At 38.5% G+C, this 14,065-nt stretch overlaps 1 protein-coding gene across 15 annotated transcripts in view; it reads right to left on the bottom strand.

Moving 5' to 3' along the window:
- Positions 1-14,065, bottom strand: part of erc1b (ELKS/RAB6-interacting/CAST family member 1b) — a 126,674-nt gene that overhangs the window by 16,946 nt on the left and 95,663 nt on the right. For 7 of the 15 annotated variants that reach the window (XM_016677586.1, XM_016677592.1, XM_016677591.1 and 4 more), the window contains 3 exons: positions 9,556-9,663; positions 9,287-9,307; positions 2,394-2,579 (listed from right to left, as the gene is read on the bottom strand). In XM_016677586.1, the coding sequence (XP_016533072.1) occupies positions 2,394-2,579; positions 9,287-9,307; positions 9,556-9,663 (315 nt within the window). Of the gene's footprint in view, positions 1-2,393; positions 2,580-9,286; positions 9,365-9,555; positions 9,664-14,065 lie in introns of those variants that run through there. The other 8 variants (XM_016677588.1, XM_007564473.2, XM_007564474.2 and 5 more) reach the window with 2 other exon arrangements.

Here is a 14,065-nt window from a genome sequence, read left to right as displayed (position 1 = left end):
GTTTGATTTGCTTTTCTGGGGATACCCGATACCTGTGCGTTACTTTAAAAAAAATGCATTGCATATATGTATATAACTTAGATGTTCACAAGTCATTTTTCCAAGTCTCGAGTCCTAGTCCAAGTCAATTTTCTAATGAATGAATTAAAAACTTTTCTTAAAATTCATAGGTCACTTTATAACCTAGTTTCAGACTTGTGTTGTTTGTAAAGAGGCTTAAATTACCACAAACATTTAATAATGACTTTTTTAAATGTTGCGTTGTAATATTTTTCTATTTACTTCACTATGCCATAAATGCAAAAAGAATGTAATAGTTACCCCATTAGAAATATGTTTATACTCCAAGAAAACAACAATAAATATGCAATAAATATGGTTTGGAGGGTTTTCTTTTCCTCACTCCACGCTGGAGAATTCTGAATAGTATCGGAAAATAACATTTTCTAAACTCAGATTGAAAGCCCCAACTCCCACTTCTAAATAGTTGAGATGTTCAATACAAAAGGAGAAGGACAGGTTCTTATTTTGGTATTTTCAGCCTGGATGTGTCCTTGTAATGATGTGGTTAACTTAACGTGTCAGAGGCAGGTCATGTTTATTTCTTTCTGAAGTCCAAAGTCATTTAATAAAGCGTTCATTTAAAGAGGCCTTCATGTGTTTATTATAAAGCTACAGCTAACATGAACAGATTGCTATGAGTCATTAACATCCCATAAGCCACCAGTGTCACTGGCTAATATAAAAGCACATTCTTTCAGTTTTGAATCCAATATGGCTGCCACCCATGTAACTGGCAGTGAAAGTTGCCAGTATGAAAATTTTAATGACAGTTTTATCTCATTAAAGCAGTGGGACATTTAGTACCCAAACAGCTGTTTCTTTTCATCTTCATGGGAGAAAATGGAGAAAAAAAACTTGCTAATAGCTTTTAGCACCAAAAAAACCAACAAATCTCACTGTTTTCCCTCAAACGCGACGTCCCTTTCAGCTTCGAGAGCCAATTTCTAAGACGAATCAAACACAAAATTGTCAGATTTGTGCCTTTCTCCATTTTGGACTGAATAGTATGTTGTCAGAAATTCAGCCCTGGACATATTTCAAGTTCTCCACAACTCTAACCTTAATTTTCCAGCTGCATTCTGTGATTGTCATGATTTGGTGTCCTCCCTAATATTCTTTAACAAACCAAACAGCTGGATTTACACAGGTTATGGATTACTGTGTGATACACCACGGCGTCTTAGTGAGGATCCTGTAAAAATCAAGAAGCGAGTGAAGCCCAGTGAATTTATAAGAAAATTTGGACAGTTTTTCATCTCAGCTGTACGTTTGACTTGTTTGTAACCACGAGCAGTCTGCATTCCTTATTAGATAAGCTTTAGCAGCTGCCCACATAATCAGTTTTAACAGAGCACGCTTTGCATTTAAAAGCTAATGTCTGACCTCAAGACCACAACATAAAGTCTGCATTTCGGGCTGATGATGAAAAATAAGCGTTATACTTTTCTGCCTGAGAAAGTCCCGCAGAACGGCGAATGTGCCCTGGGATTAAATGACAGCTTGATTCTCTATTTTCCGAGTTTATTCAAAGCGACAGGAAACCATGCTATGCCATATGTGAAGCGCTCATGCTAAACAGAGACGTTTCTCAGCATTGAGACGTACAATAAGGCTTTCATGGAGACTGTAGGAAACTGGTAACCAAACCGCACACTCTGTCACCGAGCTGCGCGAGTGTGTCTGCATCTACAGTTACCGCCTTCAATGCATACCACATGTAGCAACCATGTTTTGGCTGATATGTTTTCAATATGGAGGAAGAGGAAGCCTTCGACAGACCCAATTTGTTTAATTGAATAATGCACTGTTTATATTGAAAGCCTGAAAACACAAGTGGTTACTATGATAATGCAGCAACATGAAGGCATTCCCTGAGCCCCAACTTGTCTTCTCGCTGCTCCGATCTTGACAGCAAAATAAAAAACTCTTCCAGTCTCGCTGCTCCGAGCTGCGTATAAACCCACCTCCCTCGTCCTGCCAAGGAGCTGAGGCGGAGTGTACTCCCTGCACTGTACGATGAAATAAAATGTCTTATCCGGTATTTGTTGTGCAGCCAGGTGCTTGTCAACAGGTGACCTGCTGGAGTAAATCTCTTTACAAATGTCAAAGGTAATGCCAAAAACCTGCCAAGCCAACCAGTGTGGGCCTCGTCTTCCACTCGTACTCATGCCAAGATGCACACATCAACGCATAGAGTAAAATGCCACACTGAGGCCTTAGGAAATATTTTTTTTCCATGTTCCAGGTAATAATTAGCTTAATAATCTCACGAATTAAAGAAGAACAAAATTTTCTCTTATCGTCACAATTATGCAAAACAGAACCCTCACCTGCTCCTCTGACATGCTGTGCAGCTGCGTGTGCCAGGAGGCGGAGTCAGAGCGGTGATAAGATGGGGGCGGGGCAAAGTCCTGCAATATGATTGGGTCACGCTCCTGACACAGTGAGGTCAGGTGACTTATGTACAGCTTCAGTTTATTGCGATTCTGATTGAGGTCCAGGAGAGGAGAGAGAATCTGCAGGAGGGGACAGAAAAATATGTTTAATTAATAAAGATAAAAATGCATCAAAAAAACCACACAAAAACAAAAACAAAACAAAACAATCATGACGGCTGGTTTAAGAATTTACAAGTCAGGGAAACGGAAGGGCATGCAATTATGGATGGAAGTGAAGTGGGTGAAATGCAGACTTGAAAAGTACTTTAGTGTGGACAATACAAAAAAATTATTAAATTCAACCATAAAGAGTAGAAAGCACTGAAAGAAGTTTACATAACTTGGGTACTGTGACTGTCAAGTCAAGCAAACACTACACACTTGGGTGTGTATTAGTTGTGACTTCATTGAGTGTAAAAACAATGGCAAACAGGAAGGCCACAGCAGTTGAACTCATGTAAATCTTAGACCGAATTTAAATGCAGCCAAAACTCCTACATCCTCAGGCAGATATTATAAAATGGCTTTGTTTTGTATTCACACTCATCGAACCTTTTCACATCTTGTCGCGTTTGAACCATAAACTCGATGCGTTTCATTAAATTTTTGAGTGATGGAACAACACAATGCAGCATAACTGGGAAACAGGGAAAAAGTTTGTGAAGTGTTCCGCAAAAAAAAACAAAAAAACAATATAAATGCACAGCAATACGACTAAATAAAGCTAAAAAAAATGGTTTCAGAAGGAACTTAATTAGAAAATCCTAGTAGAGTGAAGGTTTAACTCAAAGCAGGATTAAAAAAAAAGCTGACTTGATATTTCCTAAAACTAAAATGAATGGGAGAAGATACAAGTCTCTAAATGGCCAGAGCTGGTTGACACATGATCCAGAAAACCTCCAGCTCTATTTGTAGTAAAAACCTGGTTCTACAAAAACTCAGATGGGCTGGATGCAAACGCTCACCACATTCTTTGTAAATGCACAACACATGTACCTTTTCCCCTTCCACTTCACAAGAATGCCTCACTTTGAGACAAAAAAAATCACAATAAAATACAGAGGTTTATCTACGCTACTCCAAAACATTGTTTGTTACTGAAAGTAAAGAGAATATGTCCACTTTCCAGTTGTTCACTATGTATATGTTAATATATATTGTTTATATTATAAATTTCAGGCTAAATAAAAACTAGAATACAGCAACAATAGGTTCCTGATGTGTGTCTGCTAAGCGTGGGAACGAGGACGAGAAGAGTGACAGAGATGCAAGCGTTTAAGGGTTCTGAGTCGAGACCCCCCATGAGACGTGTCCATGACAGACACACACACTCGCACAGATAAAACAAACAGACCAAACTCTTCCCCTTGTGGAATACCAGGATTTAAGTGCAGAGGAAGCATTTTAAGAGGGGAAGCAGTGTGAGTGTGCGTTAGCGAGCTATATTTAACGCTGCAGTGCGTCTGCGCCGGCCTTCTGTGCCCGTCGTCACTCAGCAAACACACAAAGAGAATTAAAAAGTAAGATCCTTTCACTCAGCGCAGTGACTTCATTTTGTCTGTGTGAACTCCGTGTCTGCTCTTCAGCCGTCGCTCTTCTCAGCGTTCAGATCCGAGGATCTGTACGTTGTTATCTCGTCTCTGCTGACTTTATTTGCTGAAGCGCTTTATTAAGACGGTATGGTGAACCAAATGTCCATTTTACATTGTTATGTTGACTATACTTAGCAGATAAAACAGCCTGTCTGAACGGATAAGATTGGCCAGCATTGCTCTAAAAGATTCAGTAATAGACAGTATTGTGTAAAAGTTGACTCATTTATTTATAATTTGCTTCTAGTGAATTTTATTTGAATTTCTTTTCCTCTTATAAAACAGATTTGGCCTTTTTGAGCAATAAATGGTCTTTTAATCAATTCAAAGAAATTCACGTCCCATCAAATCCCATTCTTTTATTGGAAATATGACAAATACCAATCACAAAGTTCAACATGTAGATAGGAGCTTAACTCAAAGAAAATGATTCTCAAACAGCTGTTAGCTGAAAACTAGGCTCTCGATACTTAACTACAAGGCTCGGCTTTGTTCTCTCGCTCTCTATAGGACTTGACTTTATCAAAGTGTTTCGGATCCAACATTTCTTCTTTTGTCCTCCACTTGTCCAATTTTCTAATTCTTTAAGCAACCACTGCACCAATGCTGCCATGGTCAGATACAAGGACTGCACTGAAGATCAGTAAAAACACTAAAGAAAAAACCTCAGAGATCAACCCACACAAACTGTGTCGACTAGCACTGTGATATTAGCGCTCGGAAGAAACTAAACGATACTGAGATAAAGTGACAATTCAAGATGACACATTGGAGTAAAACCCAAGTCACATAGCTTCACAGATGTAAACACAGCGGCAAAACTATTGACTCGAAGAAGTTATGAAGCGATATAAAACATTTGCACAGCACCGCATGTAAACTACAACGGGCAGACGAGCCAGTTAGCAGACGACCCAACATCAATCGGCTGCACAACAGATGCCATCTTTTCATCTAAATACTGGGGTATTATGTACCTATCATAAAAAAATATTCTGTTCTTGTACCTGACACTTTTTGACATATTTGCAATAAAGGTTTTTTGTTGTAATTCTGTCCCCTGCCTTCTTTATAAAGTAAGGAAATTTTGCAGAGCCTCTGCATTCCTTATAAGAATGAAAAGTTCCTGATAAAGCTAAAACCGTAGGACATTTTCAACTACTTCAGTAACTTCATGTGTTTTATGATGAGGACAAAATAAAAAAAACATGAATCGATGAGGATGTGGGTGATTTTCACGCTATATCCTTTAAGCAGTCTTGTCTCTGCGTTAAATCTGCAATAAAAGCTAACGGTGAATCAAAGTATCTGTCGTCTTTAATTTCATCTTATTGACAGCTACCACAAAAACATTAATACGCGCCTACACATGTGCACCCTGGATGTAACCCTGAGCTGCTCCTGATTATCTCCACAAGTAACAGGAAGCAGCTTCCTGGTTTCTTACACACACTAAGCATGTTTGCACTAAATATAAATTTTCAGATATGTTATTTGTGTATGCAATTGCCCCTCCATTGCACACGCGCTCAAATGCATTACGTTTTTGGACCGTTATCAGCGCAGAGATAAGCTCTAGTTGCAATATTTTGCAGGGAAGGATTGTCAGTAGGAAACAGGCCATTAAAAGAATCTCTGCTGTCTATTTCCCTTTAGTGGAAAAAAAAGAGTTAGGAGAAGAAGTGAGGTGTAAAAGATGGAATAAAAGACAGCAGGGTTTCATATTCTGGGCTGTAAAACTTCTACGCTGCCCATACGAAGACAGTTCTACGGGGTTTGCTTTACAGCCCCAAAATAAACCTAGCATGTGGTCAGCAGCTGCTATCTCACACTTTCTAATTTATATTATTCTGTCAAACAGCAGAAAAAAAGAAATTCCCTGTCAACACTTTCCAGACATGAAGCAAATCTCCGAGGATCAAACACAAGACAAACTAGAAACAGGCACAAAGAACGGAATGAATGAAGCGATCTGAGGAAGACGTTTTTAGAGAAATTAACAGTGCTCTCTTATTTTTTCCACCCAGAATCGATCTAAAAAGAAAACAAGATTTGAAAAGAAATGTGAAAACTAAAATGCTAGCTCTAAATTTCAGAAACGCAGTGAATTTAGATGTTTTTACTCATAATATGGCAATAAGAACCTATAAGTTTTAGCAGCTTTTCACAGACACGATGGCCAATTAATCAGTGTGTGTGTGGTTAATGGGTCTGCAGCGGTTTTCAGTGTCTTGTGAAACAATCCCCAGGGAGGTATAGTTTTATGCTGCGCCGTGAGTCAGAGTGTGAGCTTGAGCCGCTTTATTAGCCTCTCATGTGTCCCTACAGGATTCTCACTGTAGTAAGAAAGAGCTCTAAAGAGAGGCGTATGGCTAACTCTGCTGACTGGACTCAAAGAAAGAAAAACACGACGGCCAAATGATATGATGAAATTAGAATTATTCATCCCTCATGGAACCGTGAAGGACTTGTGCTCAAAAAGACATGCAGAGCAACCTCTGCTGTTACAGGCATCCCTGGTGAAGATGTGAAGAAAAGTTTAAATAAATGGCAGTTTAAGAATAAATTGACCCAAGAGGTCATCTGAAACGCTGCTGGGAGAGTCCTGACCAACACCGGGGAAATGGATCTCATCGCATTTTCATGCACTGGCTCCATATTTGTCAAAGAATTGATTTTAAAATACATCAACTTTTAAATGGAGGGATCTGACTTTTGAATTGAAAGGGAAATGAGAGATTCGAAGATTAGATGTGGATTTAAAATCAAGCTACAGATTTAAAATTGCCTCAAATATTTTTATCTTAACATTAGTTTTTAACCTTTTGTATCATTAATGGATTTTTCACTGACCTCCAATAAAGCAGTCTGGACTGCCTTGTGTTTGAATGGTGCTACCAAAATTAACTTGCCTTGTCTCATGTTCTCAGTCCACAGAAGGCTGATTTTGATTCATTTTGTTTGGATTTTGCTTCATGTTTCACATCATTATTGTGTTAAAAGAGCTATTTTATTTTTTATTTTTGGAGAGATCAGCAGTTTTTAAAACATTTTCAAATTGAGCGCTAATGATGCCATGTACTCCAACAAGGGCTTTTGGAAGAGAAATAGACCACGACATAACCTATTCACCTCCATACTTAGCATGAGATGCTTTTCCACATATTGATCCTTTGCTTCAATGAAAAATAGACAGACTTGGTTGTTATGGAGACTTGGTGACCCATAGATGCCACTTTTATATCTCTAACAAGCTTTAGAGAGTTTTATTCCTCCCATCTCATCCTCCTATGGTGACAAGATACAACCGGATTCTGTCTTTGTTGCAATTTATTTCTTGTCTTATGAAGATCAACACACACTTCCTGGACTTGAACTGCATATTTTCTCATTCCCATTTGGAAGAGCTGCTGGGGGAAATGAACTGTTGGTATTTCCAACGGAAACACAAGGCAATAAGTTATTAATTGAGTTTTTTCTGAACCAACTTCAAAAGTAATAGATTAAAAAAAAAAAAGGTTCGGAATCAGAATATGCATTTTCTTTCCCCCTCAATTCTTAGTTTTAAATTGTTTATGCTCACAAAATAAAGAGACTAACTAACTTCATAGCACAATTTAAATTTAATGTGGGGTATCTAGCACAACTTATGGCCATAAAGTGTTCTCAACAACGCTGGGCATGTGTTAAAACTGCTCTCCTGTGCTCCTCTGCTGCAGCTCAGAATCCCCCTTATGGACATTCACACACAAGTGCTCACTGTTTGGATGAAATGTGCTATGGCAAATTAACCACCTCACACACCAGAAGGAAGGTGAATGTAGCTCCTGGTGGTGGTAGAAAGGAAAAAAAGATGGCAGATAGAGGTTGGGCATGCTAGCTGACCTGCCTCTCTCAGCAGGAAGTTGCTACATCTAATTAATAAGAAGGGCTCAACTTAGATCTGCTAGCTTTCAGCATCCTTGTGCAGTGGCAATAAATCATGTGGTATTATTTTGCTAACACCAGAGCTAAAGCTATGATGCCTAAAATGTTTGTAGTAGTACATATATTTCTAGATTTGATTAGAAAACTCTTATTAACAGACAATAATGCATTGCACACTGATAATCAGTCCAGTAACAGGTTCTCAGAAGATGCTCTGCAAGGCCCCCCTTTGCCGCCGGGTCAAAACACCATTGGTTTTTTCAGCGGCATGAAGGAATGCAGGAGAAGGGTTCTCTGTAGAGATCACAGTGTACTGTCAAGCATGTAATCCTACATAGTAATTTTAATCTGACACATGGAAACCAGGACACCTACCTCAGTGAGTGCAGTCAGACAGAATTATACATATTTAAAAAAAAAAAAACTAAAACTTTTGTTTTTATGCACAATTTGGAGGTGTTTGCGGTTCTCCCACTATGCTAGCCCAACTTCTTCTATGTGTGAGAAGCTTGGGAATGATGGCGTCTTTCTTTCTGTTTTCCCCCCTTGTGAATTGACTATTAGTTTTAGCTTGCTTTCTGAGAACCGTTTAATTACAGGTAGAGGTTTGCATGTGTGTAGGAGTTATGGTGCCTAATGTTACAATAACTTACACTAAGAGAAAAGCTTCCTGTCAAGTGTGTTTATAATGAGATTGTATTACGAGGCCAACATGGCACATCCCACTTAAAAGTTTGAAATGATCAATCCACAAAGGTGCATGCAGAGATGCATTATGTATAAGATACTGCTGCTGTTACCAGGGTCCTCCAAAGAGTACTAAAGCACACTGCATTATTAATTTATGTTTCATGTTACAATGTTTGGTCTTAATTCAATGTGAAGAGAATAATGTCAGGAAAAAGTGGCAAAAAAAAAACAAAAATAAGCTCTTTGTATGAATGAGGATGTGCAGAAATGGCACAACACAAAGACCAAGTGAATTTAAAACATGGACATGAGGAAAAGAGTTTAAAAAAAAAAACAAAAGACACCACAAAAACATGGAGGAAATTAATCAAGATTAAAATGTTCTCCTGATTGAAGAATGACGAAGAAAAATAAAAAATCCCCCCGATAAATCAGAAAAACACGGCAAAATGTATAAAAAAAAAGAGCAACACTGAAGGTGAGAAGCCAGAAGACAGAGTGTGATCATGGATGAGAGAGGAACGTAAAAAACACGAGGACACCAAAAAGTGACCTCATCCAGGGAAAGACGCTCACCCTTCTGTACAATATGGCAGACTGAGGGTGAGAAAGAAGGCATGTGATTGGCTAGGCCCAAATACCCTCCTCATCGTCCTATTGGTTAGTTCAGTCCAGCCGTAGCGTGAGTTCAGAAAAAGCAGGAAGTTAGTTTGAGAAAGATACTGTGAGTACAGCGTAAGCAGGGTTATTATTTAGTCAAAATACCGTCCAGTAATAATATTAAACAACATATTGCAGAAAACAAAACAGGTACGTAGATGAAACAAGCTTGTTGTTTTGGGTACCTGATCTGGGGAGGGCTTGTGATTGTTGGGCAGGTCAGAGTTCGGAGACGCCACTTTCAGATGGTCGTCCTCGTAGTTGTCGGCCATCAGCTTCATCCTGTTCTGCGTCTGTAGAAAGAAAGTTAAAAATGTGCTTTCAAAGAACAAAGAGAAACCACGATAAATAATGTGTTTGAATTCAATGAGATCAATACACCACCCATCTTTAGCTGCATCTAAAGTCACAAATGTTTTGCCGGTATGTCTCCATTAGTTTTGTACACCGGATGAATTTAAAAATGGCTGTGTTATGGTTATTGTTCTGCTTGCCCAGATTTTAAGTTTTGGTGGGTAACCATGTCTTAATAGGTTTGTAGTTGTGATATTTGCTTTCTATTTTCAGATGACAGATTAAGTAATGCTCGGTGAGATGGTTAAAACTTTGGATATTGTTTTATAACCTAACTCTGCTTTCATCAAAACTTAATCCCAGATCTGTGTTTCTTGCTTTTAACGATTACCAAGAAATATTCTGCAAGAAACTTCTGAGGCCTGGAGAGCTTAGAAGTATTAATATAGAGATTAAATTAGTCACAGCTGGGGTTTACTAACAAAACAGTGGACTTCGTACCAGGGTTATCAAAGTAAATTTGTTGAGTTTAATTTGTAAAAGTGTTTCTTATGATTTATTTCACAAATATGCCCTGGTTTGTGTTGACCACATGGAATTACAGCAAAACACAACAAGGTTTGTTGCTGTAACTTGAATAAGTGTATAAAATTTAAAATCAATGTAAACTGATTCACAAACACATCAGCAACAATCACAGCAATAGTCTGCAGCTCGCCACATACAGACATGCAGTTTATTTACAGATGAAGAAGAAATAACAGGACTTACTTGTGAGTTTATCACTTGGGGGTGTGGGGGGGGGATTCATATCTACTCATATTAGACCGAACACAGGTCTGTAAATCACCTCACACAAATCACACTTAGCATCAGCGCATAATTTTATTTTCCCATTTATCATTTTCTTTCTTTTCTCCAATTATCACTTTGTCATCATCTCCTCACTCTGCTGACTACGTTCCCGCTCCGATCTACTTTTCCGGCTCCTCTTACCGTCTCGCGGCTTTATGTGTTTCACACGTTTCAGTTCTACTTCGGGTTTTGCAGTAGGCCTGTAAAGAGTTGGGGGGGATTTAGAGATAAAAAGTGAGGGAGGGCCTGGATCCAAATCTGTTGGTGGTGTACAATCTAAATCCCCTTAGTCTCTCAGTGAGCGCTTCAAGGAGCCGGGACCAGACTCAGGTTGTGTGTGTCTGTGTGTGTACTGTATGTCTGACATGAAGAAAGAAAAAAATGTTGCATTTCTCAGAGTCTGTTTGAAGAACCAAATGAAAGACTGACATTTTTAGAGCTATGAAGAGTGCAAAAAAAAAAAAAAAAAAGTCTGTCTCCTCAGAGATTTCAAATATTTTACTTAAAAAAAAAAAAGAAAAAAAAAAAGACAACGATAAGCAGAGTAAATACACAAAGCGATAGTTTCATTTACTGTGTCGGGAAAAGCTATCTAAACCACACTGCCCCAAAGTCAAAATATACTTATCTCCATTGTGAATTCACAAATTAACTGTGATTAACCACATTTTCTTTGGTTCAATTTCACCTACCAAAGGCTTGATTAGCGTCGGACCTGCAAAATTAAGTAATCCCTTAAATGGAGCCCGTCAGGCAGCATGAAGCAGGCCAAGCATGTCCTGACCTCAAGAAATCCAAGAACAGATCAAAAGCAAAGCAGGGTTTTGGACCGTCCTGCGTCATTATGGTGGTTTGTTGGCGTCAAATGTTGAACTTTCCAAGGAGTGACAGGCCGACCAAAATGCCTTCCAAGAGCCCGTCAACAACTCACCCAGGAGGTCACAAAAGTACCCAGAAAATCTAACGCACTGCAGGCTGCACTCGCCTCTGCTAAGGTCAGTGTTCATGATGCAACATTAAGAAAGAGACGCTGAGAATAACCAGCATCCACGAACTAGTTCTAAAGCTAAAGTTGACCAAAAAGGACATTAAAAAAAAAAACATATCTTGATCATTTTTAGACAGATGATGCAAAAGTTTAACTTTTTGAAAGTTTTACAGCAGAGCGTTCAGAAAGTAACATTTCACCAACAAGTCAAACCTGGTAGGTGTGATAGTGAGTTTTCTTTTGGTTTTCTGACCTTCACAACTTGGCTTAATTGACAAGAACCGTAAATTTTGCAGAATTAATCAACGTGAATATCCTCAAGGAAAATATTAGTTTTAGTTTGTGACCTTAAGCTTAAGAACGCTTGGATTATTCAGCAAGAAAATGATCCAAAGCACACCAGAACATTGGGGGAAAATTCCTCCATAGTTATTAGGTGAAGGGAACAAATGTCACGAAATGCATGATTGAAAAGCTCATGTCCCTCAATAAATGAAGTCATAATTTCTAAGATGTGTATTTTTTCCAGGTTAAATTCATCTGATATTTGGAAAGAACAAAAAAAAGGGCAATACTTTTTGACTATTTGAATTCTCTTCAACGTCCTGTTTAAACTCCACAAAGACAAAAGTTCCTACTATTTCGAGTTGTTGGCGGTTGACGATTATATTTCCAATACTTTTGCCATGCAATCGATTTTCGAGAGATAACAGAAACATTATTTTCTAGAGAAATCCATATCCAACACTATTCCCCAAACTAATTCACTTAGCATCGTTTGACAGTTAGATACTCTGAATAAAATCAAGTAAACCAATTAAACAATTGGTAATCATTTTCTCTTCTTATTTTTATTGAGACATAAAATCCGTTGGTCAATCAAGCTGTGGTTTCCCTTTGAATTAACCTAAAATACTCTCAGCTGAAGTCGAATCAGAATAATTCACAAGAGAGATAGTATGTGCTTTTTGCATGGGAACAGAAGAACGATTACAGATGTTATGATATAAGGTTACAGGGAAAGCTATACTGACAACCCTGAGTTAGAGCTATGTTGTCAAACATACCTTGATGTAGCTTATTTAATATGAGATCACAGGCCAAAATACTAAGTCACACACTGTACCGACTGAACTATCCAGACTTCGTGTATTGAGAACACCGAGTTCCCCACATTCTTGGTCAGGTGCCACTGGACATTTGAGAAGATATTTTATTATCTCATCACAGCTCAAAACATTTACAGAATGGATTAAGCGTTTTATAGCAAACCTGATGCTAGACCACTTCTGATGGGGGTTATTCTGGTTCACCGAGGTGACCTTACAGTTAAATCTCGGATTACAGGCGTGCCTGAAAAAAATAGCTAATAACCTGGATGCAAGTTCCACCACTTTTATGAAAAATGTTGTACTTGAGACTCCCTTTACTCTGTACCACAGAAGAAATCAATCAGAACCAATTTATTCCACCAGGTCTTGGCGGATCTTTGAAGGACTCAATTGTGTTGAACATATTGGGGTGTGTGTGTGTGTGTGTGTGTGTGTGTGTGTGTACACACAAGCACAGCAACCTCAACCGATTTACTGCATTTTCATCATAAGCCCCAACGAAGGCAGCTGCCTTGGAGGTCCTTCTGACCATTCATAAATCCTAAATGGATATAGCAATCCCACACAACTGTGAGTGCACAAAAACTTATGGTTGTCAGTTCGAGATGACGCCGTACCGTTCACTTTAAAGCAATAAAACGCTGAAACTCATGACGAAGGTGCAGAAACCTCCCAAATTACACACAATGTTAAAGCATCCTAGTGAGAACTAGAAAAAAGGAAAGAAGGAAGACATGGGGTTAATGAAAAAGGAAGCAAAAACTGAAAAAAAAAAGTCCTCATTTTTTATCTGGCCTTCTTTACATCTTCTCCCATTTCTCTAATTGTCAGGAATGCTGACCTCAGCTCACTTGTTTCTGCGCCAATTCTCCCTCTCACTTAATCTAATCATCACACCATTATTTCACTCCTCCTCTCTCAGACCTCCCTTCACCTCCACTCCCCCCAGCCTCCATTTCTGCTTTAAGCGACCAACAATGGGTAGAAAGACGAGTGAAAAGAGGAGCAAACTGATGACTCAGGCTCAGAGGAAAATTATTTCTTCACGATAAAGCTTTGGGGAATATTAGATTAGATTATTTTATCTTCTAGCCTTTCATCGACAAAGGAAAAAAAAAACCTTTATACATATCAAAGCAGTTATCAACAATGAAAAGTTGCTGAGTCATGGCTGGGCAAAGCCGACTTTTAAATGATATCAAATTTAATTATTCTCCCCATTTTTACATTAAAAAAAAAAGCATCTGTTAATAAGTGGAAAATTAAAAATGGTACAGAGAATGAGTTGAGTATGGTGCTGTGGGGAATAATTTTATCCAGGCAAAGTCTCTGTAGACTAATTAATTAGAATAGTCCACATTTTTTCACCCCAACATGAGAGTTTCTGATGCAAGTGAAGATTAAAAGTACAGTGAAAAAATGGAGTGATGAACCTCAGATCAGAGT

This window comes from Poecilia formosa, unplaced genomic scaffold, assembly GCF_000485575.1.
Source record: "Poecilia formosa unplaced genomic scaffold, Poecilia_formosa-5.1.2 Scaffold159, whole genome shotgun sequence".
Taxonomy (NCBI): domain Eukaryota; kingdom Metazoa; phylum Chordata; class Actinopteri; order Cyprinodontiformes; family Poeciliidae; genus Poecilia; species Poecilia formosa.
Note: the sequence above shows the minus strand (reverse complement) of the source record. Positions and strands in the feature narration are given on the sequence as shown.